This window comes from Lithobates pipiens, unplaced genomic scaffold, assembly GCF_037356315.1.
Source record: "Lithobates pipiens isolate NorthernLeopardFrog02 unplaced genomic scaffold, aLitPip1_a1.2 Scaffold_16, whole genome shotgun sequence".
NCBI lineage: Eukaryota > Metazoa > Chordata > Amphibia > Anura > Ranidae > Lithobates > Lithobates pipiens.
In genome coordinates this window covers 537,865,294-537,890,114 of record NW_027507748.1, presented here as the reverse complement: position 1 = coordinate 537,890,114, position 24,821 = coordinate 537,865,294, and the positions used below count along the sequence as shown (strand labels likewise).

Below are 24,821 nucleotides of genomic sequence, written 5' to 3'. Positions count from 1 at the left end.
TGATACAGGACCCAGGTCCCCAAACACTTTTTAGGGCAATAAATTGCATATAAGTCTTTAGAATGAGCAGTTTTGTTTTTTCATGTTAATATACAATAGACTTTAAACAGTGTTCCACAGCTTTTGAATTTGCTCTGAACACCCGATGTTCAAGTTGAACTTACGTTCGACATGAACATCAGGCTGATCTCTAATAGTCAGCTTGTAAGAGTCCATTCACACAAGTTGTCCGAAGTTGCCTCAAGCCATGCAACATGATAAAATCAATGAAAGTGAATGAGAGTCGTCTTAATGTACACTACTGAAGTCGCTCCGACTTCAGAAAAGGTTCCTGTACTACTTCAATCTGACTTCTAGGCAACTTGTACCCATTGATTTCAATGGAAGTTGCATCCAAGTCGGATCCCCTGTCTTAACTGAAGCAACTTTCCAGGAAGTAAAAATGTTTTTTTAGGCAAACCCCTCCCTCCCACAGAGCTCATTATTATGTGATTGGCCACTGGCAAAGTCCCCTGTCCTGGAGGCAACTTCAAGTTGACTTGTAAGTTGCCTCAAGTCGCTCTGTGATTCATGCTCAAGTCGTGTCAAAGTTGTCTCCCAAAGTCGCGCTGGAAGTTGTGTTGCCCCTGTGTGAATGGACTCTAAGTGTTTACAATCGGTGCTGCAAAATATACAATATAACTAATAATACTATGGTGTCTTTTTAATAAAAATTTCATTAGCTGTTGCATTTAACAATTTAATGTAACAAGTAATGTAATATAAATGTAATGTAACAATGTAATGAATGTAAAAAGTCCAGGCTGCAGGAATTTTTTCTAATACTATGACTTCCTATGATCAACAGCTCCATCTAAAGGCCAAAATGCTGTATATTTTCTGACTGCACTTTTTTAGAAAAATATACTGCACTCTGGCCACTAGATGGAGCTGACAAACCTAGGATGTTATAGTAATAGAGAAAATACAGGAAAGTTTTGTGCAGCCTGGATGAATGCTTTATAAAAACACCTCTAGGTCTTTTATTACTTTCTAATGTGTAAAATGTATTTGGTGGAGTCTTTGCTGGAACCATTCCTTGTATTTATTTCTGTAACCGTTTCTACAGTTTGCAATCTAAAACAGAAAAAAGTAGAGAGGCAATAAAAAACAAAACTATAACCCTCGGCTAGTTAATCTACAAGTTATTACAGTTGGAAGTTAGGTTGAAAACACAGAAGGTAAATAATTTACGTTTCCATATCAAAGCATATTAAAGAAAATATGCAGTAAATAGATTTTCTACTATAAAATCTCTTGTTGTCCAGGGTCATCTCTGGGCTGGGTAGAGATGATTAAAATCTTCTGTGAAGGGATTATATCCTTGCTGTCTTAAACAGTACAAAGCCCAGAACAGCTGGTCATTTGGAGGAAATTCGTCCCACTTAACCCAATTCCAGCCTACAATATGAAAAAAAACACAATTTGAAGTCATGCACAGTATATCTTTAAAGTGGTTGTAAACCTTACATATACCCAGTGAAGTAACTATTATCAGGTGGTACACATAAATGAAATAAATCTTTCTACATAAGTTGTACCTGTCTATCTGGTGTCTTCTCTTCTCTACTCTACATCCATTCAGAGTGCTGGATTTATAATCTTGTCTGAGAAAAGGAGGCGGAGAGCTGAATTTACATTTTGCAGAACTCAGTTAAGAGAGCTCTAAGAGCTGATTGGAGGACAGGGATACCCCCTCCCTCTCTCTAGACAACTTACAGGTACAAAGCTGAGGCTGTCAATCAGCTGGAGGTCCTTCCCCATCACTATTTTTCTCTTGGTGTCAGGAAAACTTGTCAGAAATTACACTTGGTTCAAGAGACAAGTACACAATATAAAGGTATATACTTTGTTCATATTTCATGTCTGAGTTCTACAACCACTTAAGGTTAATTTTGGCTGAATGAGAACAAAGCCCATGACATAGGATCTACATATGATTTGTTTGTGGGACTTAAAAGGGGAATTCAGTAGGTGGGAAGGGGGAATTTCAGACCCCTGCCAAGCATTCCTCAACCAACAGGTATGAAAAATATGTCTGGAGCCAAACAGCTCAGAGTAAACTTCTGCCTTTTCTGGTGATTTGGTCATTCCAAAAAAACATGTTCATTATGTGGCTTGTAGTTGACTTGATTTGCTTGGTCCAACAGTATTCTTAGCACAGCCTAACTATTGATATTAGGTGACTTGCTTCTATATTTAGGTCTGTGGATACTTAGTCTAAAGAACTCACCCCCTCGATCTCCTCACCGATCTCAAACTTACTGAATGACATGACATATCGATATGGATGTCAAACCACTTCCTCAAACTCAATCTTTCTAAAACTGAGCTTGTTATATTTCCTCCTTCACGATCCCCCCCATGAATTCACCATTAATATCAACAACACAACCATTGGTCCCTCCACACATGCCAGGGTCCTGGGTGTAATCCTTGACTCTGACCTCTCCTTCAGCCCCCATATCCAATCACTGGCTAAAGCCTGCCATCTTCACATCCGCAATATCTACAGAATTCGACCCTTCCTAAATAATGACACCACAAAACAACTTGTTCACTCCCATTATTTCCCGCCTTGACTACTGCAACTCTTTCCTTAATGGCCTACCCTTAAGCAGGCTATCCCCCCTTCAGTCTATTATGAATGCTGCTGCTAGACGAATACACCTCAGTAATCGATCTGTGACTGCTGCTTCTCTCTGCAAATCCCTTCACTGGCTTCCCCTACCCCACCATGTAAAATTCGAAATGCTAACCATAACATACAAAGCCATCCACAAAATCACCCCCCATCTACATCACCAACCTCATCTGCAGATATCGCCCAAATCGTCCCCACTGTTCCTCCCAGGACCTCCTGCTTTCTATATCCCTTGTTACCTCCTCCCATGCTTGCCTTCAAGACTTCTCCAGAGCCTCTCCCATCCTCTGGAACTCCCTGCCCCAGTCTGTCCTATCAGCCCCTTCCCTGTCCACCTTTAGGAGATCCCTGAAAACTCATTTATTCAGGGAAGCCTATCCCACACCCACCTAACAATTGTCCTTGAGCCACCCCCATCAAATCATTCTCTGCAGCTATTACCTTTTGTACCACCACCTCCTCCCTTTAGAATGTAAACTCTACGAGTAGGGCCCTCCTGTACCTTTTGTATTGTACTGTAATTGTGTCCCCCCCCCCCCATTGTAAAGCGCTGTGTAAACTGTTGGCGCTATATAAATCGTGTATAATAATAATAATAATAATAAAGAGCAGGCTCTACAATAATTTAAGATAAGTGGATATTGCCGTCTGCTCTCTGTTATACACTGCAGTATTGCTCAATAACGCAGCCTGCATTTTGTGGCCCATTCTTAAAATGCAGTCCCTGGTATCAAGCTTGTGTTAGTTCACAGATCTCTCTCTGCAGCAGAGAGAACTGTGTGATTGCACATCTTCCCTGCTACATTATTTGTCATATAGATATATATCATCAGTTTAAAGTGAAATCTTTATTTTCAACTTACATTGGTCCAACTTAGCTTTATAAAACTGTCCATAATTTATATCTAGAGGGCTGCCGCAATTCATAGAATGCACTGTATTTTTTCAATCAATTGGTTCTCTGATTGGTGGGGGAGGAGGGGCAGTTGATGTCACAAAAAATACAAGACATTCTCTGAACAGTGGCGGTGCTGAGTAAGGACCCCTGTGTTTAGTGGTTTTCAGAATCCCCAACAGCCAACCAGGTACTGTATATGATATGGATACCTGCATTAAGCCAAGCTGGACCATTATTAACCACTTCCCCACTGGGAACTTTACACCCCCTTCCTAACCAGGTAAATTTTCAGCTTTCAGTGCTCTCACATTTTGAATGGCAATTACTCATTCAACATTGTACCCATATGAAAAGTGTGTCCCTTTTTTCCACACAAATAGAGCTTTCTTTTGGTGGTATTTGATCACCTCTGGGGTTTTTATTTTTTGCACTATAAATTAAAAAATGCATGTTTCTTTGTTTTGGTTATAAAATTTTGAAAACGTATACGGCTAATTATCTTTGATAAAAATAACCCAAATCACTGTATATTATTCGGTCTGGGTGAAAGTTATAGCGTCTACAAGCTATCAAGCCAGGAAAGTACAAATACTCCCCAAATGATTCATTTTTGGAAAGTAGACATTACAAGGTATTTAGTAATAGGCATAGTGAATTTTTGAAGTTCTATTTTTTTTGCCCTACTATTCTTTGAAAAATTAAGTTTATTTTTTTCCAACCATGCAGGGAGCACCATCAGGTGTTCTAAGGATATAAATTACACATCTAATTTTCTAACTGCCTATCACACTTTTGTGAGGCACTGATGAGCACTGATGAGCACTGATGTGGCATGGATGGGCACTGATCTGGTATGAATGAGGTATGGATGGGCATGGATGAGCACAGATGAGGCATGATGTGGCATGAATGAGGCACGGATCAGCGTTGTGGGTACTCCAGATACAGCCCACTTGTGCTGCTGCACTGGCTCCCTCCTATGCTGTACCGATCGGTGTGAGGAGAGAGCTGAACCAGACATGTGATGGTTTGTTGACAAGTGAGTTATCCGTTATGTGGTAAAGGGCCGATGTCATTGATCCTTTACCCCGATCTGTGATGCGCTGGGTCCTGCGGGTGCACACCCCAGGGGGCACGCGGGAAGTGTGAGTTTGGGGGGACGTCATTGTACGCCCTCCTAGATCTAGCCGACCGCGCTGTAGCCGTCATTCAGCTATGGCCCAGTCGGCAAGTGGTTAATGATTGCATGTGTATATAAAATAAATACATTTTATATATATATATATATATATATATATATATATATATATATATATATATATATATATATACACACACACACACACACACACACACACACACACACACACACACAGTGGGTAAAAAAAAAACTTTCCACAGCCCTCCGGCTGTAATTTCATATTACAATGTAATAATAGAAATAATGCGCTTCAATCATCCTGACACCATAACAATCATGGCGCCGGGATGATTGAAGCGCTAACACCAGGTATTTGGAGTATCTTTATCTGCTGATTGTCAAACTCTGGAAAACACATATTGCTATTGTGGCGTAGGATCGGGGGGCTGCTGTCCCTCCATCCCTCCCCCCCCTTTCCCTCTCCATCCCACATTCATCTCAGACACTAACCACACCCCTTTGAGCCATGCCCACTATTTTACGTAAACCACGCCCATACTTTGCCCCGGCGCGCTGAGTGTGCCGCATTTTCACCTTTTCCTATGCCACACCTATAACCGCACGCCCTGCCCCCTAATTATAACACAACTCCGCCTTCTGCCAAAAAAGTGTCCCGAATTTTTTTTTTACAATGTTGGCAACTATGCCTTCTGTAACCAATGCTATCAGTATGCTTTGCAACAATAAGGTTGCAAAGGTCTTGAGAGAGCCCTTTGCTTTTACCCATCATGAGATGTTTCTTATGTGACACCTTGGTAAGGAGACACCCTTTTATAGGCCATCAGTTGAGACTGAACCAGCCGATATTAATTTGCACTGACAGGTGGCATTATTGCTTTCTAATTACTGATAGATTTCAGCTGGTGTCTTGTCTTTCCATTCCTTTTTGCACCTCCCTTTCTTTATGTGTTCAATACTTTTTCCCTGCGGCATTCCATTTTATTATACATAACTTAATTTCTGAACTTGTTTGTTTTGGTTTCTTTGTATGTATGTATGTATGGATTGCATGGGTTGTTACCGGCATGTGGTGAACATTTCATGTCAATTGCACCTTTAGACGTGACATATTCAATACTTATTTTATCCTGTTGCATATACATACTACCGTATTTATCGGCGTATACTTTTAAAATCAGGGGAAAAATCGCAGGTGCGTGTTATACGCCGATCCTCCACCATTTTGGAGCCTCTGGGTGGCTTTCAGCTGCCTTGGGCTCTTCTCGGCGGCTTTTGGCTGCCTTCGGCCCTTCTCTGCGGATTTCAGCCACCTTCAGCCCTTCTCGGTGGCCGAAAAACCGCCGAGAACTGCCGAAAGCTGACGAGAAGGGCCGAAGGTGGCCGAAAGCCGACGAGAAGGGCTGAAAGCCAACGAGAATGGCCAAAGGCGGCCGAGAACTACCGAGCGCCACCGAGATACACAGGACATCTTGGCGGCGCCATTTTTAAAAATAAAAGCTAAAAATGACACTGACAAGGCTGCAATGATGGACAAGGCTGCATGACAAAGCTGCATGACACTGACAAGGCTGCAAATGACACTGACAAGGGGACAAGGCTGCAATGATGGAAAAGGCTGCATGACAAAGCTGCATATGACACTGACAAGGGTGCAATGATGGACAAGGCTGCAAATGACACTGACAAGGCTTCAGATGGACACTGATAAGGCTGCATTGATGGCCATTTAAATGTATTTTTTTTTCTTTAAACTTCCCTCCTAAAAGTTTTTTCCCTTAAAATTCCCTCCTAAACTTGGGGTGCGTGTTATACGCCGGCGCGTGTTAAACGCCGATAAATATGGTATATATATATATTTTTCTCTAGTGCTTCCAAATATCATACATACAGTATATATATATATATATATATATACACACTGTATATAGTATATATTTCCATGTACTTATTAATCATTACATTTATTTTCTAAGAAGCACAGTAAAGTATTGCTGATGAAGGATTTGTAATCTCAGCCTCACACTGCAAAGCCTGCTCTTGTTTCTAATACACTGAGGTAAGTTGGGTGCCTGACTGGGTTTTGTTTTGTATTCTCATCTATTTGGCCCTGAATTATCACTTTAGTTTGATAGTAAGACATTGAAAAAAAAACCTTTTCTATTGTGCCCACTTCACTGTCAACCCCTCTGGTTATACAGATAATAAACAGTTTTGCTGTGTTCTTGTTTCTCAGGAGATAAAGACTTACCTTCATTCTTTTCAGGCTCTCTATTTGTTGGTTCTGATGGATAATTCAAGTCTACTTCCCCTTTCATTAGAATTGTGATATAATGATAATTATGTTCAATGCTAATTGAATTGACTACTGAAGCAAAACGGACATTGGTAAGGTGAAGTCCTGCTTCCTCCAGGGTCTCCCGCTCCGCACAGGCCTCCCAGCTTTCACTGCAACGACAACACAGATGAACTGTCAGATGAACAGATTTTAAAGCCATAAGTACAAAAGTATATAAATGCTGACATTTGCAAAAATCACAATCCAAATTAGTATAAACATTTAATGGTTGTATATCCTAAAATAAGAAATGAAAAGCTGAACTCCAGAAAAATATATAATATCACTGATTGAATAAAAATGTAACAACATTCCCATTGGAGAGAAGGCAATCATTAGATCAACTTGTTTCAAGTGGGAAAGGCCACTGATGGATCGAAATTCGACCAGTCCTTCCTGAACAGGCTGATTTTCGATTCCACTATGGTCAGATTTAGAGTCATGTCATAATAGATTTAGATCATTTTTTTTTTTTTAATTGCCAATCAAGTTACCTTGCAAGAATTTCACAAAAACCTGATAATCTCCAAATCATGTTAAAGGCAATTATTATTATATTATTATAATAGAGGATTTATATAGCGCCAACAATTTGCGCAGTGCTTAACAAAATAAAGGCAGACATTACAGTTACATTACAATTTGGTACAAGAAAAATCAGAGGACCCTGCTCGTTAGAGCTTACAATCTAGGAGGGAGGGTCAATTGATTCAAAAGGTAATAGCTGTGGGGGGGGGGGGGGGAGCTGATTGAGGAAGTAAAGCAGTGTTCGTTAGAAGGTGAGCATGGGAAGAGGTGACAAGGGAGCTAGAGAGCAGAAGGTCTTGGGAGGACCAAAGAGAGCGGCTTGGTTGGTATTTTGGGACTAGGTTAGTCATGTAGTTGGAGGCAGAGTTATGGATGGCTTTGTAAATAATTATTAGTACTTTGAATTTTATTTGTTGGGTGAGTGGAAGCCAGTGGAGGGATTGGCAGAGAGGGGTGGAGGACACTGAATGGTTGGTAAGGTGGATGAGTCTTGCAGCGGTATTTATTATAGACTGAAGGGAGGATAGTCTATGTAAAAGGTAATCCAATGAGGAGGGAGTTGCAGTAATCGAGGCGAGAGATAATCAGGGAGTTAATTAGAAGCTTAGTGGTGTCATTAGTTAAAAAGAGGCGTATTCTGGAAATGTTGCGAAGGCTAAGGCGGCATGATTTGGACAGGGATTGGATGTGGTCCTGAAAGGACAGTTCAGAGTCTAAGGTTACACCTAGCACCCTGGGGATGGACTGATAGATGGGCCATTGATCTTGACAGAGAAGTCAGGGGAAGGGGCAAGTGGGGGAGAAAATATTATGAGCTTGGTTTTAGATATATTTAGTTTGAGGAAGTGGTGTGACATCCAGGCTGATATTTCTGTTAGTAGATCAGTGATGCGTGAAGAGATTAATGGGGTGAGCTGAGGGGCAGAGAGATAGATTTTGGTGTCATCAGCATATAAATGGTAGTGAAAGCCATGGGAGGCTATCAGCTGACCCAGGGAGGAATGTGTAGATCGAGAATAGTAGAGGTCCAAGGACAGAACCTTGGGGGACCCCAACGGTAAGAGATGTTTGAGAAGAGGAAGTGGAGTTGTAAGTGACACTGAAGGTGTGAAGAGATAGGTAAGATTCGAACCAACAGAAAGCGCAGCCATGGAGACCAAGCAAATTTAGTTTTTTGAGGAGGAGGGGGTGGTCAACGGTATCGAAGGCAGTGAAAAGGTCCAAAAGTAAGAGTACGGAATAATGACCGCATCAAGATACAAATTGGTCGGTATTTATATACACAATGCTATTTGGCAGAAAACTCTATTATGATTACATCTTCATTAAAGCCTAACCTGAAAGGCATAAAAGGGCTGCCCAAACTGAAAATGCAAGTTGCCTGGCTGCCATGCAAAATCAGATATAGAGTTCTGACTTTATTTTGGTTTAACTTGCTCTCTGCTTTTTCCGGCAGCCTGGACTAGTGACTCAGATTGTACTGAAGCAAGTCACAACCAGGCAGCTAGCATTAACAAATACAGGTCTGCAATTGCAGCAGCATAATCCTGTCAGTACTGGCTTTGTTCAAGAATGGATTCAGTGGCAAGAAAAGCCCTTGCTATCTGTCCTCTGCCAGTTCTAAGGTTGAGAACCGAGGGATCAAACACCGCTGAATGCTCACTTCAAAGTGTTCCCTGAGCAGAGAACTGATAACTGTCACTCACCACTGTCTGCTCTGCCCTCCCACGCTCACTGAAGCATTGGGCTGTGGAGGGGCAGGAGCACCTGGCTCAGTCTCTCAGCAGCTGGCGGTCCAGGCATGTTGGCGGATCCTGATCTTGCCCAAACCTGTGTGGGCTGTGTGACGTCAGCCAACAGTGGGCTTCAGCTCGCTGTCTGCTGAAAAACGGTCACAGGTGTGCAAAACGGTCTACACTCCTGTGATCCACAGAAGTACAACCAAACGAGCTTTGGCTCTACTTCCCCTTTAAAGTGGCACTACATATGAATATTTTGTGAAGATCCCAAATGTTAAGACCAACTCCTGAAAACAAAATTTGTACCCTTGCAGTACCCCCACCCCCCACAAGGGCTAAAGCCTAATGCCCCGTATACACGATCGGAAATTCCGGCAGCAAAAGTTCGATGTGAGCTTTTGGTTGGAAATTCCGGCCATGTGTATGCTCCATCGGTCAGATTGTCCACTGCAATATCGCAGTCTCACTATAAGTTGCTGATCGCCACCATTACTAGTATAAAAAAATAAAAATTCTAGTGTATGTGTGTGTGTGTGTGTGTATATATATATATATATATATATATATATATATATATATATATATATATATATATATATATATATATATATATATATATATATATATATATATATATATATATATATGTAGCGGCCATAACCCTTTGTAAGGTGGCCTTAACTTTATAGGCTTACCGGTTACCTCCAGTTGGCTGGTTCTTCCACGTCTAGGGGTTCCCAGGGTTGATACCCAACAAATTTGGACTCTGACACAAATAAAGTCCTTTTGAAATGTTTATTTTGCAGGGGTAACATCCAACAACACAGTCTCATATAGGAACAGAGGGCAAGAGTGAAGAACTCAGGCACCTTGAACTGCAGATATAACAAAGTCTCTAGTACCACCCAGAGAGTAGCCACTCGCAGCTGGGCGCTTCAAGGCTGTACACATCTCTAGCCAGAGCTTATGGCAGTCAGCACTTTGATTCAGAACTTGTAAAATCTCTGACCTTGAACAAGCTGTAACTGAAAGTGAATAGGAACCTTTTTCCTCAGTACCTGGAACGTTCTCTGTCTCCTTGATAGTACTGGAAAAAGCGTGGATTCGTCAATGTCCTTCCCAACTCAGTAACCAGGTACTTCTCAGGATGCCAACTTGTTGGCCCTCCTCCGAAGAGTACTCCCCCGGTCACTTTCACAAGCTGTGGTGCCCCTCCAAGCCAAGAGCACACCCGGACGCCTGGAATCCTCCCTCAGTTACTGCGCCTCAGACCAGCCGGTTCCGAGACTCGGGAACAGATGGATCCCCACCCCAGACCAGGCGGGTCTATTGGGGCTAACCAAGGGAAGCATGTTGCGGGATGTCGAACACCCCGTGACCGGGACCCCTCGCGGGGCTACCCTGGTCCAGGAATCAAGAACAGACTGCTCGGGCCTCACAAACTCCTACTGAACATGTGACTTCAACATCTTAAGTACCCCTTCCCAGACTACTCAGCGGTGCCCGGCACACCCACTGATTGGTTCAGAGGAAGCCGATACCCAAAATGTCCAACCAGGCCTAGTTCTGGCTTGTCATGTGCACCTCACTGTACACATGACCAAGCAGAACTCTAACACAGCCCAGCCAAACTGATGTCAAAGTTAAACCTACATAATTAACCGTCAGAACACAACTACTGTTCTGAGGCAAAAACTAAATTTACACATGAATGACACTTTGTCCAAAGCGTCATCCGCCACACACACACACACACACACACACACACACACACACACAGTTTGTAGACACTATAACTTTTGCGCAAACCAATCAATATATGCTTATTAGGATTTTTTGCCAAAAATATGCAGCATAATACATATAAGCAGAGTACATATTACATTTATGAAAACTTTTTTTATTTTATTTTTTGGATACGTTTTTTATTCTCAACCTCTCCCTTTCCGGCACCTTTCCTTCCCTGCTCAAACATGCACTGGTTAACCCCATACTTAAACCTTCACTGCACCCCACCTGTTTGAATAGCTTAAGACCCATCTTCCTGCTCCTGTTTGCTTCCAAGCTCTTCGCATTGCCTTGTCCATGACCGAATGAGTCCCTACCTCACGGACAACAACCTTCTCGACTCCCTACAGTCCGGCTTCCATCCACAACATTCTACTGACATTGCCCTACTAAAACTCCCCTATGACCTACTAACGTCTAAAACCAATGGCCATTAGTCTATACGCATACACTTAGGCCGCGTACACACGGGCGGACTGTTCGCCCAACTTAGTCCGCTGAACAGTGTTTCAGCGGACAATCCGCTCGTGTGTGGGCTTCAGCAGACTGTTTCAGCGGACAGTCTGACGAACAAAGTCTTACGGAATTTCCGTAAGACAGTCCGTCCAAACTTGGTTTCAGCGGACAGTCCGCTCGTGTGTAGGCTAGTTCGACAGACTAAGTTTGGCGCATGCTCAGAAAGGATTTACACGGCGAAGGTTGCATTGCAGTGTATTGGACGTCGAATTTCTCGTCCCGTCGTACGTGCCGTTCACGTCATCGCGCACGCTTTCAGCGGACTGTCTGCTCATCGTGTGTGGTCAAGTCCGTTCATGCAAATTTTGAACGGACTGTTTGTCGGATTGTCTGACGAACTTAGTTGGGCGAACAGTCCGCCCGTGTGTACGCGGTCTTAGACTTCTTTTCTGCCTTCGACACAGTTGACCAACTTCTCCTCCTCAGCAAACTACACTCCCTTGGCCTCTGTGATTCTGCTTTATCCTGGTTCTCCTCCTACCTATCTCAGCGCACTTTCAGTGTCACTTACAATACCATCTCCTCCGCTCTCCTTCCTCTTTCTGTTGGGGTACCCCAAGGCTCTGTCCTTGGGCCCCTCCTTTTCTCGCTTTATACCTATTCCTTGAGCCAGTTGATAACCTCCCATGGCTGCCAATACCACCTCTGTGCCGACAACACCCAAATCTATCTCTCCACTCCTCAACTCACCCCCTCGATCTCCTCACGGATCTCAAATTTACTGAATGACATCTCGGTATGGATGTCACACCCCTTTCTCAAACTCAATCTTTCTAAAACTGAGCTTGTAATATTTCCTCCTTCCGCCCCCCCCCCCATGACTTTACCATTACAATCATCAGCACAACCATTGGTCCCTCCACACATGCCAGGGTGCTGGGTGTCCTCCTTGACTCTGACCTCTCCGTCAGCCCCCACATCCAATTACTGGCTAAATCCTGCCGCCTTAACCTCCACAACATCTCCAGAATTTGACACTTCCTGGCTAATGACACCACAAAGAAACATATTCACCCCTAATTATTTCCCGCCTTGACTACTGCAACTTTCTCCTTAACGACCTACCCTTACGCAGGCTATCCCCCCTTCAGTATATTATGAATGCTGCTGCTAGACTAATACACCTCATCAATCAATCTGTGACTGCTGCCCCTCTCTGCCAATCCTTTCACTGGTTTCCACCCCCACCGTATAAAATTCAAAATGCTAACCACAATATACAAGGCCATCCACAACATCACCCCCAGCTACGTCACCAGCATCATCTTCAGATATCGCCCATATCGTCCCCTCTGCTCCTCCCAGGAACTCCTGCTCTCTACCTCCCTTGTTACCTCCTCCCATGCTCGCCTTCAGGACTTCTCCAGAGCCTCTCCCATCCTCTGGAATTCCATGTCCCGATATATCCGATCAGCCCCTACCCCGTCCACCTTTAGGAGATCCCTGAAAATTCAATTATTCAGGGAAGCCTATCCTACACCCACCTAACAATCCCATCAAATCATTCCCTGCATCTATTACCTTTTGTACCACCACCCCCTCCCTTTAGAATGTAAGCTCTACGAGCAGGGCCCTCCTGTCCCTTCTGTATTGTACTGTAATTGTGCTGTCCCCCCTCTACATTGTGAAGCACTGCATAAACTGTTGGCGCTATATAAATCGTGAATAATAATAATAATAATGTTTTCAATCTTTTTTTGTGTATGGACCAAAATACAAAAAAACTCAGGATTTCTTTTGGTGGTATTTGATCACCACTATTTGTGGGGAAAAAAATGACATATAATTTATGTACAGTGCTGCATGACCGTGCACTTAAAGGGGTTGTAAACCCTCAGGGTCTTTCACGTTAATGCATTAAAGGTGAAAAACCTCCAGTGATCCAGTAGTCCCCAAGAGACCCCCCTTCTACTTACCTGAACCCGGTCTTTCCAGTGACGGGGACGAGCACACTACCTCCAGCCAGTGACTCTGATCCTTATTGGATAGACTGATAGCAGCGCAGCCACTGGTTCCCACTGCTGTCAATCCAATCCAACGACGGGAGCAGGGCCGAGTCTTGCTGTTTGTGTCAATAGACGCAGCAGCAGTACACGGGAGCGTGCCCATACGAGTGCCCTGAGGGAGAGCAGGTGTCCAACAGGGCACTCGAGAAGAGGAGGAGCCAGGAGAGCCGCTGTGGGACCCCAGAAGAGGAGAATCGGGGCCACTCTGTGCCAAACCAACTGCACAGAGGAGGTAAGTATGACTTGTTTGTTTTAAAAAAAAAAAAAAAAAACACAGAAAAAAACTAACCTTTAGATATCCTTTAAAGTAACACAGTGCTGTATAGCAAAAAATGGCCTGGTCATGAAGGGGGTAAATCTACCGGAGGTCAAGTGGTTATGTAACACTTTATTATTATTTCATTATTTTAACTATACATTGTTCACCATGTGCATAAGGCAAGCCATACCCAAATTCCAGGTGTCCTCCTGGTAGTTGATACATGCCGGCTCCTGGAGATCCCTTTGCTTTCCTTCTTCCCAGCAGAACACAGCCTGGATGAGATGTACTTGTAATCACAACACCAACTCCGACTCCAGGTCTACCATTGGTTGCCATAGTGCCTCGGAGATTTCATACAGGTTTGACAAAACGCAGATACTTCTGGCTACTGCTGGCAGGTCCTGTAACTGAATCATTTATTATAAATACATTTGTTTTTTAACTATAAAAGGACACAATAATGATAAAAATAAGGTTTCCAAAATCATGTACAAACATGAATTATAAATAATGACAATGGCAGCAGGACTAGTCTGGAAAGGAAATGGATGGTAGGTATCGTTCCGACACATTCATGTAACTATATTATCATGTATTCAAAGATCACACCAGCCCAACACCAACAGTAGGAAACAACAGAAATGTTTGAGCAATATTTCCAGTAAAGAGCAGTGTTTCTCAACCTTTGTTCAGTCATGGCACAATTTCCAAGTATACAAAATCTCTAGGAACCCCAGTTTACATTTTAGATTCTAAGACCTCATGCACATTGCATGCGTTTAGCCATGGTGCATAAAGCTCTGGTCTTTAGCTGTGAGTGGAGGGAACAGGTGCACCGTCCTTGACTTGCTGCAGATAGCTTGTCAAACTCTGAAGAGATCACAGCTGCTGCAAATGGATGGGGCAGAACAGCATGTACAAGTATCTCACAAAAGTGAGTACACCCCTCACATTTTTGTAAATATTTTATTATAGCTCTTCATGTGACAACACTGAAGAAATTAGACTTTGCTACAATGTAAAGTAGTGAGTGTACAGCTTGTATAACAGTGTACATTTTCTGTCCCCTCAAAATAACTCAGCCATTAATGTCTAAGTCCCTAAGTGAAAATGTCCAAATTGGGCCCAAAGTTTCAATATTTTGCGTGGCCACCATTATTTTCCAGCACTGCCTTAACCCTCTTGGGAATGGAGATCACCAGAGCTTCACAGGTTGCCGCTGGAGTCCTCTTCCACTCCATGAGGACATCACGGAGCTGGTGGATGTTAGAGACCTGGCACTCCTCCACCTTCCATTTAAGGATGCCCCATAGATGCTCAATAGGCTTTAGATCTGGAGACATGCTTGGCCGGTCCATCACCTTTACCCTCAGCTTCTTTAGCAATGCAGTGGTCATCTTGGAGGTGTGCTTGGGGTCCTTATGTTAGAATACTGCCCTACGGCCCAGTCTCCGAAGGGACGGGGATCATGCTCTGCATCAGTATGTCACAGTACATGTTGGTATTCATGGTTCCCTCAAGAACTGTAGCTCCCTAGTGTCGGCAGCACTAATGCAGCCCCAGACCATGAAACTCCCACCACCATGCCTGACTGTAGGCAAGACACTTGTTGACATCACGGAGCTGGTGGATGTTAGAGACCTTGCTCTCCTCCACCTTCCGTTTGAAGATGCCCCACAGATGCTCAATAGGGTTTATGTCTGGAGACATACTGAATTTAGCCAGTCCATCACCTTTACCCTCAGCTTCTATAGGAAGGCAGTGGTCTTCTTGGAGGTGTGTTTGGGGTTGTTATGTTGGAATACTACTCTGCGGCCCAGTCTCCGAAGGGAGGAGATCATGCTCTGCTTCAGTATGTCACAGTACATGTTGGCAGAGGAGGGACACCGTAGATGTCAGATTGTGCCTTGCTGTAAAACCACAACACAACAGCGAAGCACTACAAATATGGTGTTCCTCCGCTGTTTGCATATCATTCAATTGTGCCTGAGAAATGGTATCTCCCATCCAAAAAAGGCTCCTATGATATGCGCATGTGCTATGGTGGCGTCACTCCAGCTGATAGGGAAATCAGCTGGAGTGCCCTTCCGTTCTGTGCATACACGGGCACTTTTCAACGATGGGCACATATTAACCTCCCTAGCGGTAATCCCGAGTCTGGCTCGGGTTGGGAATTTCATTACAATAGCGGTAACCCCGAGCCAGACTCGGGCTTGCACCGCTCGATGCAGGGGAGGACACAGGGATCGTTACTTACCTTGTCCCCTGGATCCAGCGATGTCCGCCGCGCTGTGTGATCGAGTTGTCCTCCGCTCGATTCACAGTGCCGAATGCCGCCAAGCTCCGTTCCCTGCGGCGTTACGGCGTACGGGAGCGGAGAACGGCGGCAAATTCAAAAAAGTAAAAGTACACAAAACACACACAGCACTGTAATCTTACAGATTACAGTGCTGTAGTAAAAAATACACACCCCCTTTGTCCCTAGTGGTTTGTGCAATGCCCTGCATGCACTTTTATATTATAAATACAGTTTTTTACTGCTTGGAATTTGGAGATTGTCCATAGCAACCAAAACATGTCCCTTTTTCAGTTTTTTTTGGATTTGATTACATTATTGAATAATTTTTATTATTCTTTATTATATTATAAACTTTATCATACCCGGGATGTCCGCTAGACTCTGGTTTGAACAGATTTCAGAGCGTTATTCCTAAGAATTACAGGACTACAAAATAAAAGCCAGATTTCCATGCAAAATAATTGTACCGCTTTCAGCACCTTATTCCAGACTGAATCATACCGCCAGGGAGGTTAACAGAACACCTGCAGCCCCAGACCATGACACTCCCATCACCATGCTTGACTGTAGGCAAGACACACTTGTCTTTGTACTCCTCACCTGGTTGCCGCCACACACGCTTGACACCATCTGAATCAAATAAGTTTATTTTGGTCTCAACAGACCACAGGACATGTTTCCAGTAATTCATGTCTTTAGTCTGCTTGTCTTCAGCAAACTGTTTGCAGGATTTCTTGTGCATCATCTTTAGAAGAGGCTTCCTTCTAGGACAACAGCCATCCACTGTCTCACTTTTGTTGCCAGCGGTTTAGACATTAATGGATGTGTGTTGAGTTATTTTGAGGGAACAGCAAATTTTACACTGTTAGGCTAGGTTCACACTGCTGCGATGCGGGAACGCTGCAAATCCACTGTGGGTTCCCGCATCGCATGTCTCCCAGCGGAAGTTCACACTGCCCTATGCGAACTGCTGGGAGTGTCAGTGAAAAGTTAATGACACCTCCAAATCAGTTCGCATATCACAGTGCGATCTGCAAACTCGGACAGGAATCGGATCGCATGGTGTGAACACCCATGCAATCCGATTCTGCTGCGGACCAAAAAAAAGGGTCCTGTACGAATTTGGTCCGGATGCGATGCAAATTCAGCCATACTATCTGTATGGCTGAAATCGCATCGCAACAGAGATCGGATGTGATTTGCACTGCAGGGCTGTGCGAATCACATCTGATCATGGACATCGCAGCAGTGTGAACCTAGCCTTATACAAGCTGTACACTCCATGAGCAGGTAAATGCCAGGGCCTCATGCAGCGGGTCTAAACATAGATTCTCGGGGGTGGTTGTAAGTGCTGCATGTACACCCTGTATGCGAACAGTTGCAGCTGTCCAAGGCGACTGTCAGATTTGTACTCTGTACAAAACCTATGGGCTGGCACCACCGGTGTTCACACGTGACAGCCTCTGATAGACCCTGGATGCAGCCAGATTGTCGTTTCTGCTGAGTATTAGCAATGCACAAAACTGTATGCAGCCATAGCAGTGTAGTGCTGATGCCCCTGGAGGCAGCATTTAGCCACCTCTGAAGACAGCAATTTATTGCTGCTAAACTGCTGCGTGTATGGAGCCTAAAATGTAAAGCTTCATTCACATTGCCTTTATGTTAAATTCTCTGTTTCAGCATGCAGGCAGCCATTAGTTTTTGCCTGCAGTGAGCCACAGTAAGGGGGTGGTGTGATGCGCATATCAGTGCATCACAGTTTACTTTTATTTTTTAACTTTATTTGAAGTGCACAAGCTGACACTTAACTCATGTCTCTGCACAGCAGTGCGGTAACATGCAGTGCCATTAAGCACGCTGCGGAAAAATGCAGCATGCATGCCTGCATTTTTTCACACTGAAGCGCACATTATATCAGCGATGTGGGGTGAACGGGGAATTATAGAATACAATTGTACACTATACACTCTGATTGTACAAACTTCTTTATCTCTACCAACAGACATGTAATATAAAGGTTGTGTGAGTGGATAGGAATTGGTTGGATTTTTTTAGGTTTGTCCTTATATTACATCATTTTGGTAAATGTAAATTAGATTGTACAGCCGGGTGAAAAATTATCAGCTGAACAGTGCCTGCGTCCTATCAGAGCAATCAGTGGCCCCGTAATCAGAAAGCTGCGGGTGCCACAGATGCTGAAGAGGGATGAGCTCAGGCGTGTTCAGATCCTAGTCCCAATCCACCTAGGCTATCCTGCCAGGAAGCTGTCAATGTGCACTGCCAATAATAAGTGACCGGGCATTCCCCACCCTGCAGCTGCATGTATTTCTGCCCTTTTCATATGTGCATCTCAGCTACTTATGATTGGTGGTGCACAGTGACATCTACCTAGTGGGATAGCTCAGGTGGGTTCAGACTAGGATCCAAACACCCCTGAGATGATCCCTACTGCTGAATAGCGTGTAGCCATGAAAAACATGGGTGTGTTCAAACTAAAGCCAGCCATGGATCAAATCTTGGCTGGTTAAGCAGGGACTAAGAATGAGCTCAGGCATGTTCGCAAACAGCACGTGCAGAGCCCGCCAGGAAGTTGGCACTGCGGAGCACTAATCACAAGCAGTGAGACATTGTCCCGATGCGCGGCTGCAGAGATCGGGAAATGTCTCACTGCCTGTGATTAGCGATGTGCAGTGCCAACTTCTTGGCGGGCTCTTCTCGTGCTGTTTGCGAACACGCCTGAGCTCATCCTTAGCAGGGGCCAATGCAGATTTGATCCATCTATGGGCAGGCTGATTGTACTTAAGTTGATCCGTCGATCAACTTGGGTACAACCAGCATGTCAGATTTTTAGCATGCAAATATTGCCAGCAGCTAGCAGTAATCATGGCTCTACAGGCCCCCCCTGCTGGGAAAACACAATAGCTCTGCAGGAGGGATTCTCCCATCAACACAGTCAACCGTAGTTGAAGAAAAGAAAATCACATACTCTGTAACCTGCTTAAGATCCGAACCCACATGGAAAGGCGTACACATGATGCAGCAAGAATTAGGCCCCTTGTTGCTTTTGCAAAGCGCTGCCGCCTAGCAATCATAACCCATTCAAGTAAATGCACCCACTCTGCAAGTGCCCTGCAACTGCATTCTTCTTCGGGTCCAAGGGGTTAAAACAGGTGCTGAAAAAAACACAACACTCCCTACTTTAACCCCTTCCTTGCTGCATTGCACAAGGTTGCAGGGCACTTGCAGAGTCGCCTCATTCACTTGAATAGGTCATGCTTCGCAGGTGCTACCCACCAACCATGACAGGGTGTATAACTTCTACTGCTGCTGCAACATTTGTACACCCCTGGCCACTGCAGCTAAAGGGGGTGTGGTTGGGGCAGGGGTGATAAAAAACACATTTTAACTATGGGGTTTTACCACCCCCCAAACTGCAAATGTAAACAAATCCCTAGGGCCGGTTTACACTGCACTACAATGCGGGACCCCTGCAAATCCACTGCGGATTCCCACATTGCATGTCTCCCAGCAGCAGTTCACACTGACCTATGCAAACTGCTGGGAGTGTCAGTTAAAAGTTAATGACACCCCCAAATCAGTTAGCATATCGCAGTGTGATCTGCAAACTTGGACAGGAATAGGATCACATGGGTGTGAACACCCATGCTACCAGATTCTGCTGCAGACCAAAAAAAGGGTCATGTGCGAGTTTGGTCCGAATGCGACGCAAATTCAGTCATACTATCTATATGGCGGAAATCGCATTGCAAAGAGATTGAATGTGATTTGAACTGCAGTGAGGTGCGAATCCCATCCGATCTCAGACATCGCAGCAGTGTGAACCAGCCCTTACTATTCTGAGCCCCCTACAAGGTTGTTTTCACACTGATACTAACTATATGGCTGAAATCGCATTGCAAAGAGATTGCACGTGATTTGCACTGCAGTGAGGTGCGAATCCCATCCGATCTCGGACATTGCAGCAGTGTGAACCAGTCCTTACTATTCTGAGCCCCCTACGAGGTTGTTTTCACACTGATGTGCTGCAGTTCACCTGCACCACAGGTGTAGTGCAGTGCATCTGCAACTTTCCTGGATTAAGTGTCGTTTTCCCATAGACTTCTATTATATCCTGCAGGTATGGTGCACTTTCTGAAAGCGCACAAAACTCCTGCATTCAGAAAGCGCACCAAAACTCCTGCATTCAGCGGTGAGCGTAAACCGCAGCACATCAGTGTGAAAGAAGCCCTATACTATTATGCCCAGTGGATTGATTGCTTCACACTGATCTGAAGATCTCTTCTTTCCTGCTGCTGTCACCACTCTGGAGACCACTAGCTGGGATAAGAGATGGAGTGCAGTTGGTATCACTCCGCATGGGACAGGAGTAGAGCTGGGCTCGGGCGTGTTCGGGATCCCACGTGCCTGATCCCGACAGGAAGTCGACACTGCACACCGCTAATCACAGGTAGTGAGACATTTCCCAATCTGTGCAGCCACGGACCGGGAGATGCCTGTGATTAGCGTTGTACAGTGTCGACTTCCTGATGGGAACATGCCCCGAACCCATTCCTAGACAGGAGCCAGCACTACAGAGGAGGCATCGGTTTATTGCTCCAACTTTACCAGTAGTCCCTCTGTTCTGGAATGGCGGTTCAGCAATCTCAGATCCCCACTTACCAGTCACCTGTCTGCGATCTAAAGGTTGCTGCCCCCCCCCCCCCCCCGAGCAATGGGGGCCACATAGACAGCTTTCTGTTTTCTTTACAAATTACATGTCTGTTCTGTTATCAGGTACAAATGTTTAGTGCTGTTCTTCACCATACATTACTTTCTGTGTCCCATAACTACATACTGCTGTAGGACTTTCAAATAACAGAGATGGCAATGTGCAGAGAAAGAATAAGGAATACAAGCCAAGGGTGATTATGAAAATAAATGAATGTGTCCAGAATGAATGAAAAGAAAGCATGAGAGGCACTAGCTAAGCATTCCTATTATTTACCTTCCCAGTTAATGTTCACAAGTTGTAGTCTTCTCTGGTTCAGTACATCCCAGTCCTGATTGAGGATTGATATACTGTACCTTACATCCACATTGTACAATCTCCTGATGTCCTCATTGCAGCACCATGCTTCCTGTACTGCTGGGGGCGGAGCCTGTGACATCAGAGTGAAGTGTCAGCCCAGGCTCTCTGCTGATGTATCTTGCTGTGCCCTGTAATACATGTGCAGAGTCCAAAACAAACACACAAGTGGGGGTACAGGAAATCTATAGTGCATTAGGTGGTTCCTTTGCATCTATATTCATAAATCAATGTAAACTGATGATCACTGAATTTCCTTGTAAAGGACGTTTATACATTTTACCCATGAAGGATCATGGGCAGCCTTATTTATTAAAAAAGATTCATCAAAAATTAAACAGACAGAATCCAGAGCAGCTGTGGATGGCAACCGATCATCTTCTGTCTTTAGCTCGTTCAGTTAGGCTAGATTCACATTTGAGCACGTGTTCCTGTGCGTTGCCATGCATTGTGTTAGGGTAGCCCATTCATTTGAATAGGCTGCCTCCTGCATGTAAATCGCACAAAAGAAGTGCATGACCCTTTTTTTTTTAAATCATGCTGCACCAAAATGCAGGGTACTTTGTTACTATGGAGTTGATTTACTAATACCGCGTAAACACGTAGCAGACTATCCGGCGGACTTAGTCTGGCGGACTTTCCACAGGACTGTCCGCTGGACTTTCCAAACGAGCTACTTGCCCACACATGGCACTTTTTCAGCGGACTAATACGGCGTACTAAGTCCGCCGGACTATCCGCCGTACTTTTGAAATGAACGGACTCGCCCACACACGCGGAGGAAAGTCCGCTCATTTTGAGCGCATCTCCAGGTAGCCGGGGTCAGCGAAGGAGGCGTCGCTGGCCCCGTCACCTGGTATGGACTTAAAGGGGAACCCCTATGCCGTGATGTCCCTATATAAGTCGCCGCACGCCGCGTCCCTGCCATTGTGACCGGAGGCAGCGACAAGGCAACATCTCCAGAAGAGAAGAACAGAAGAAGAGAAGAACAGAAGAAGAGAAGAACAGAAGACGGCAACAGCGGCGACAGAAGACCGGGCCACTGCTTGTAAAAGAGCTAGAAGAAGGCGCGGTGGCCTGGCAAGAAGAACCGAAGAGGGGGGACAAGACCCCCGAAGTCAGAAGAAGAGGGCGGCGGCGAAGAAGAAAGCCGGGCTCCTCCGCTAGTGAAAGAGCTAGCAAAAGAGCAGAAGATAGCGGAGGAGTCCGGCAGGAAGACCCCTGAAGATGGAAGAAGACCCCCAGAGCTGTGCAATAAACTATTTTAACCCTTGTTCCGTTAGGCTAGATTCACATTTGAGCACGTGTTCCTGTGCGTTGCCATGCATTGTGTTAGGGTAGCCCATTCATTTGAATAGGCTGCCTCCTGCATGTAAATCGCACAAAAGAAGTGCATGACCCTTTTTTTTTTAAATCATGCTGCACCAAAATGCAGGGTACTTTGTTACTATGGAGTTGATTTACTAATACCGCGTAAACACGTAGCAGACTATCCGGCGGACTTAGTCTGGCGGACTTTCCACAGGACTGTCCGCTGGACTTTCCGAACGAGCTACTTGCCCACACATGGCACTTTTTCAGCGGACTAATACGACGTACTAAGTCCGCCGGACTAATACGACGTACTAAGTCCGCCGGACTATCCGCCGTACTTTTGAAATGAACGGACTCGCCCACACACGCGGAGGAAAGTCCGCTCATTTTGAGCGCATCTCCAGGTAGCCGGGGTCAGCGAAGGAGGCGTCGCTGGCCCCGTCACCTGGTATGGACTTAAAGGGGAACCCCTATGCCGTGATGTCCCTATATAAGTCGCCGCACGCCGCGTCCCTGCCATTGTGACCGGAGGCAGCGACAAGGCAACATCTCCAGAAGAGAAGAACAGAAGAAGAGAAGAACAGAAGACGGCAACAGCGGCGACAGAAGACCGGGCCACTGCTTGTAAAAGAGCTAGAAGAAGGCGCGGTGGCCTGGCAAGAAGAACCGAAGAGGGGGGACAAGACCCCCGAAGTCAGAAGAAGAGGGCGGCGGCGAAGAAGAAAGCCGGGCTCCTCCGCTAGTGAAAGAGCTAGCAAAAGAGCAGAAGATAGCGGAGGAGTCCGGCAGGAAGACCCCTGAAGACGGAAGAAGACCCCCAGAGCTGTGCAATAAACTATTTTAACCCTTGTTCAGTTAGGCTAGATTCACATTTGAGCACGTGTTCCTGTGCGTTGCCATGCATTGTGTTAGGGTAGCCCATTCATTTGAATAGGCTGCCTCCTGCATGTAAATCGCACAAAAGAAGTGCATGACCCTTTTTTTTTAAATCATGCTGCACCAAAATGCAGGGTACTTTGTTACTATGGAGTTGATTTACTAATACCGCGTAAACACGTAGCAGACTATCCGGCGGACTTAGTCTGGCGGACTTTCCACAGGACTGTCCGCTGGACTTTCCGAACGAGCTACTTGCCCACACATGGCACTTTTTCAGTGGACTAATACGGCGTACTAAGTCCGCCGGACTATCCGCCGTACTTTTAAAATGAACGGACTCGCCCACACACGCGGAGGAAAGTCCGCTCATTTTGAGCGCATCTCCAGGTAGCCGGGGTCAGCGAAGGAGGCGTCGCTGGCCCCGTCACCTGGTATGGACTTAAAGGGGAACCCCTATGCCGTGATGTCCCTATATAAGTCGCCGCACGCCGCGTCCCTGCCATTGTGACCGGAGGCAGCGACAAGGCAACATCTCCAGAAGAGAAGAACAGAAGAAGAGAAGAACAGAAGAAGAGAAGAACAGAAGACGGCAACAGCGGCGACAGAAGACCGGGCCACTGCTTGTAAAAGAGCTAGAAGAAGGCGCGGTGGCCTGGCAAGAAGAACCGAAGAGGGGGGACAAGACCCCCGAAGTCAGAAGAAGAGGGCGGCGGCGAAGAAGAAAGCCGGGCTCCTCCGCTAGTGAAAGAGCTAGCAAAAGAGCAGAAGATAGCGGAGGAGTCCGGCAGGAAGACCCCTGAAGACGGAAGAAGACCCCCAGAGCTGTGCAATAAACTATTTTAACCCTTGTGTGTTGTGTTTATTTTTACTTTTTTTCACAGGTGAATGGGTAGGGGTACATCGTACCCCATACTCATTCACATAGGGTGGGGGGCCGGTATCCGGGGGCCCCCTTATTAAAGGGGGCTCCCGGATTCCGATAAGCCCCCCGCCTGCAGACCCCAACAACCAACGGCCAGGGTTGTCGGGAAGAGGCCTTTGTCCTCATCAACATGGGGACAAGGTGCTTTGGGGCGGCCTGCTATGGCTCAGGAGGGGGGGCGCTCGCTCGTCTCCACCCCCTTTCCTGGCCGGCTGGGTAGCGTGCTCGGATAAGGGTCTGACATGGACCTGGGGGGGACCCCCACGCCGATTGCACAGCGTAAGGATTCCCCTTTAACTCCATACTAGGTGACGGGGCCAGCGACGCCTCCTTCGCTGGCCCAGACTACCTGAAGACGCGCTCAAAATGAGCGGATTTTTCTCCGGACTGGAAAAGTCTGTTCA

At 45.5% G+C, this 24,821-nt stretch overlaps 1 protein-coding gene across 3 annotated transcripts; it reads right to left on the bottom strand.

Annotated features, from left to right (window-relative positions):
- Positions 1-682: 682 nt before the first annotated feature.
- On the bottom strand, positions 683-21,386 carry NUDT15 (nudix hydrolase 15). 3 transcript variants are annotated; one of them, XM_077483259.1, is made up of 4 exons: positions 21,222-21,386; positions 14,105-14,324; positions 6,992-7,188; positions 683-1,440 (listed from the first exon to the last, which is right to left on the bottom strand). In XM_077483259.1, exons 2-4 carry the CDS (start codon positions 14,251-14,253, stop codon positions 1,310-1,312), a joined length of 477 nt encoding a protein of 158 aa, XP_077339385.1. In that variant the 5' UTR covers positions 14,254-14,324; positions 21,222-21,386; the 3' UTR covers positions 683-1,309. The 3 variants fall into 3 exon arrangements, with proteins under 3 accessions (XP_077339385.1, XP_077339386.1, XP_077339387.1); XM_077483260.1 differs by having other exon boundaries at positions 21,302-21,324; XM_077483261.1 differs by lacking the exon at positions 21,222-21,386 and adding an exon at positions 14,601-14,622.
- Between the last annotated feature and the right edge of the window lie 3,435 nt (positions 21,387-24,821).

Bases quoted from the DNA above. Each gene is read 5' to 3' on its own strand.
- NUDT15 (XM_077483259.1), bottom strand. From the start codon at position 14,253: ATGGCAACCAATGGTAGACCTGGAGTCGGAGTTGGTGTTGTGATTACA. The intron at 7,189-14,104 runs GTATGGCTTGCC...TTGTCGTTGCAG, and splicing joins GGAGGACACCTGGAATTTGG to TGAAAGCTGGGAGGCCTGTG. The intron at 1,441-6,991 runs GTAAGTCTTTAT...TTCATATTGTAG, and splicing joins AGAGCCTGAAAAGAATGAAG to GCTGGAATTGGGTTAAGTGG.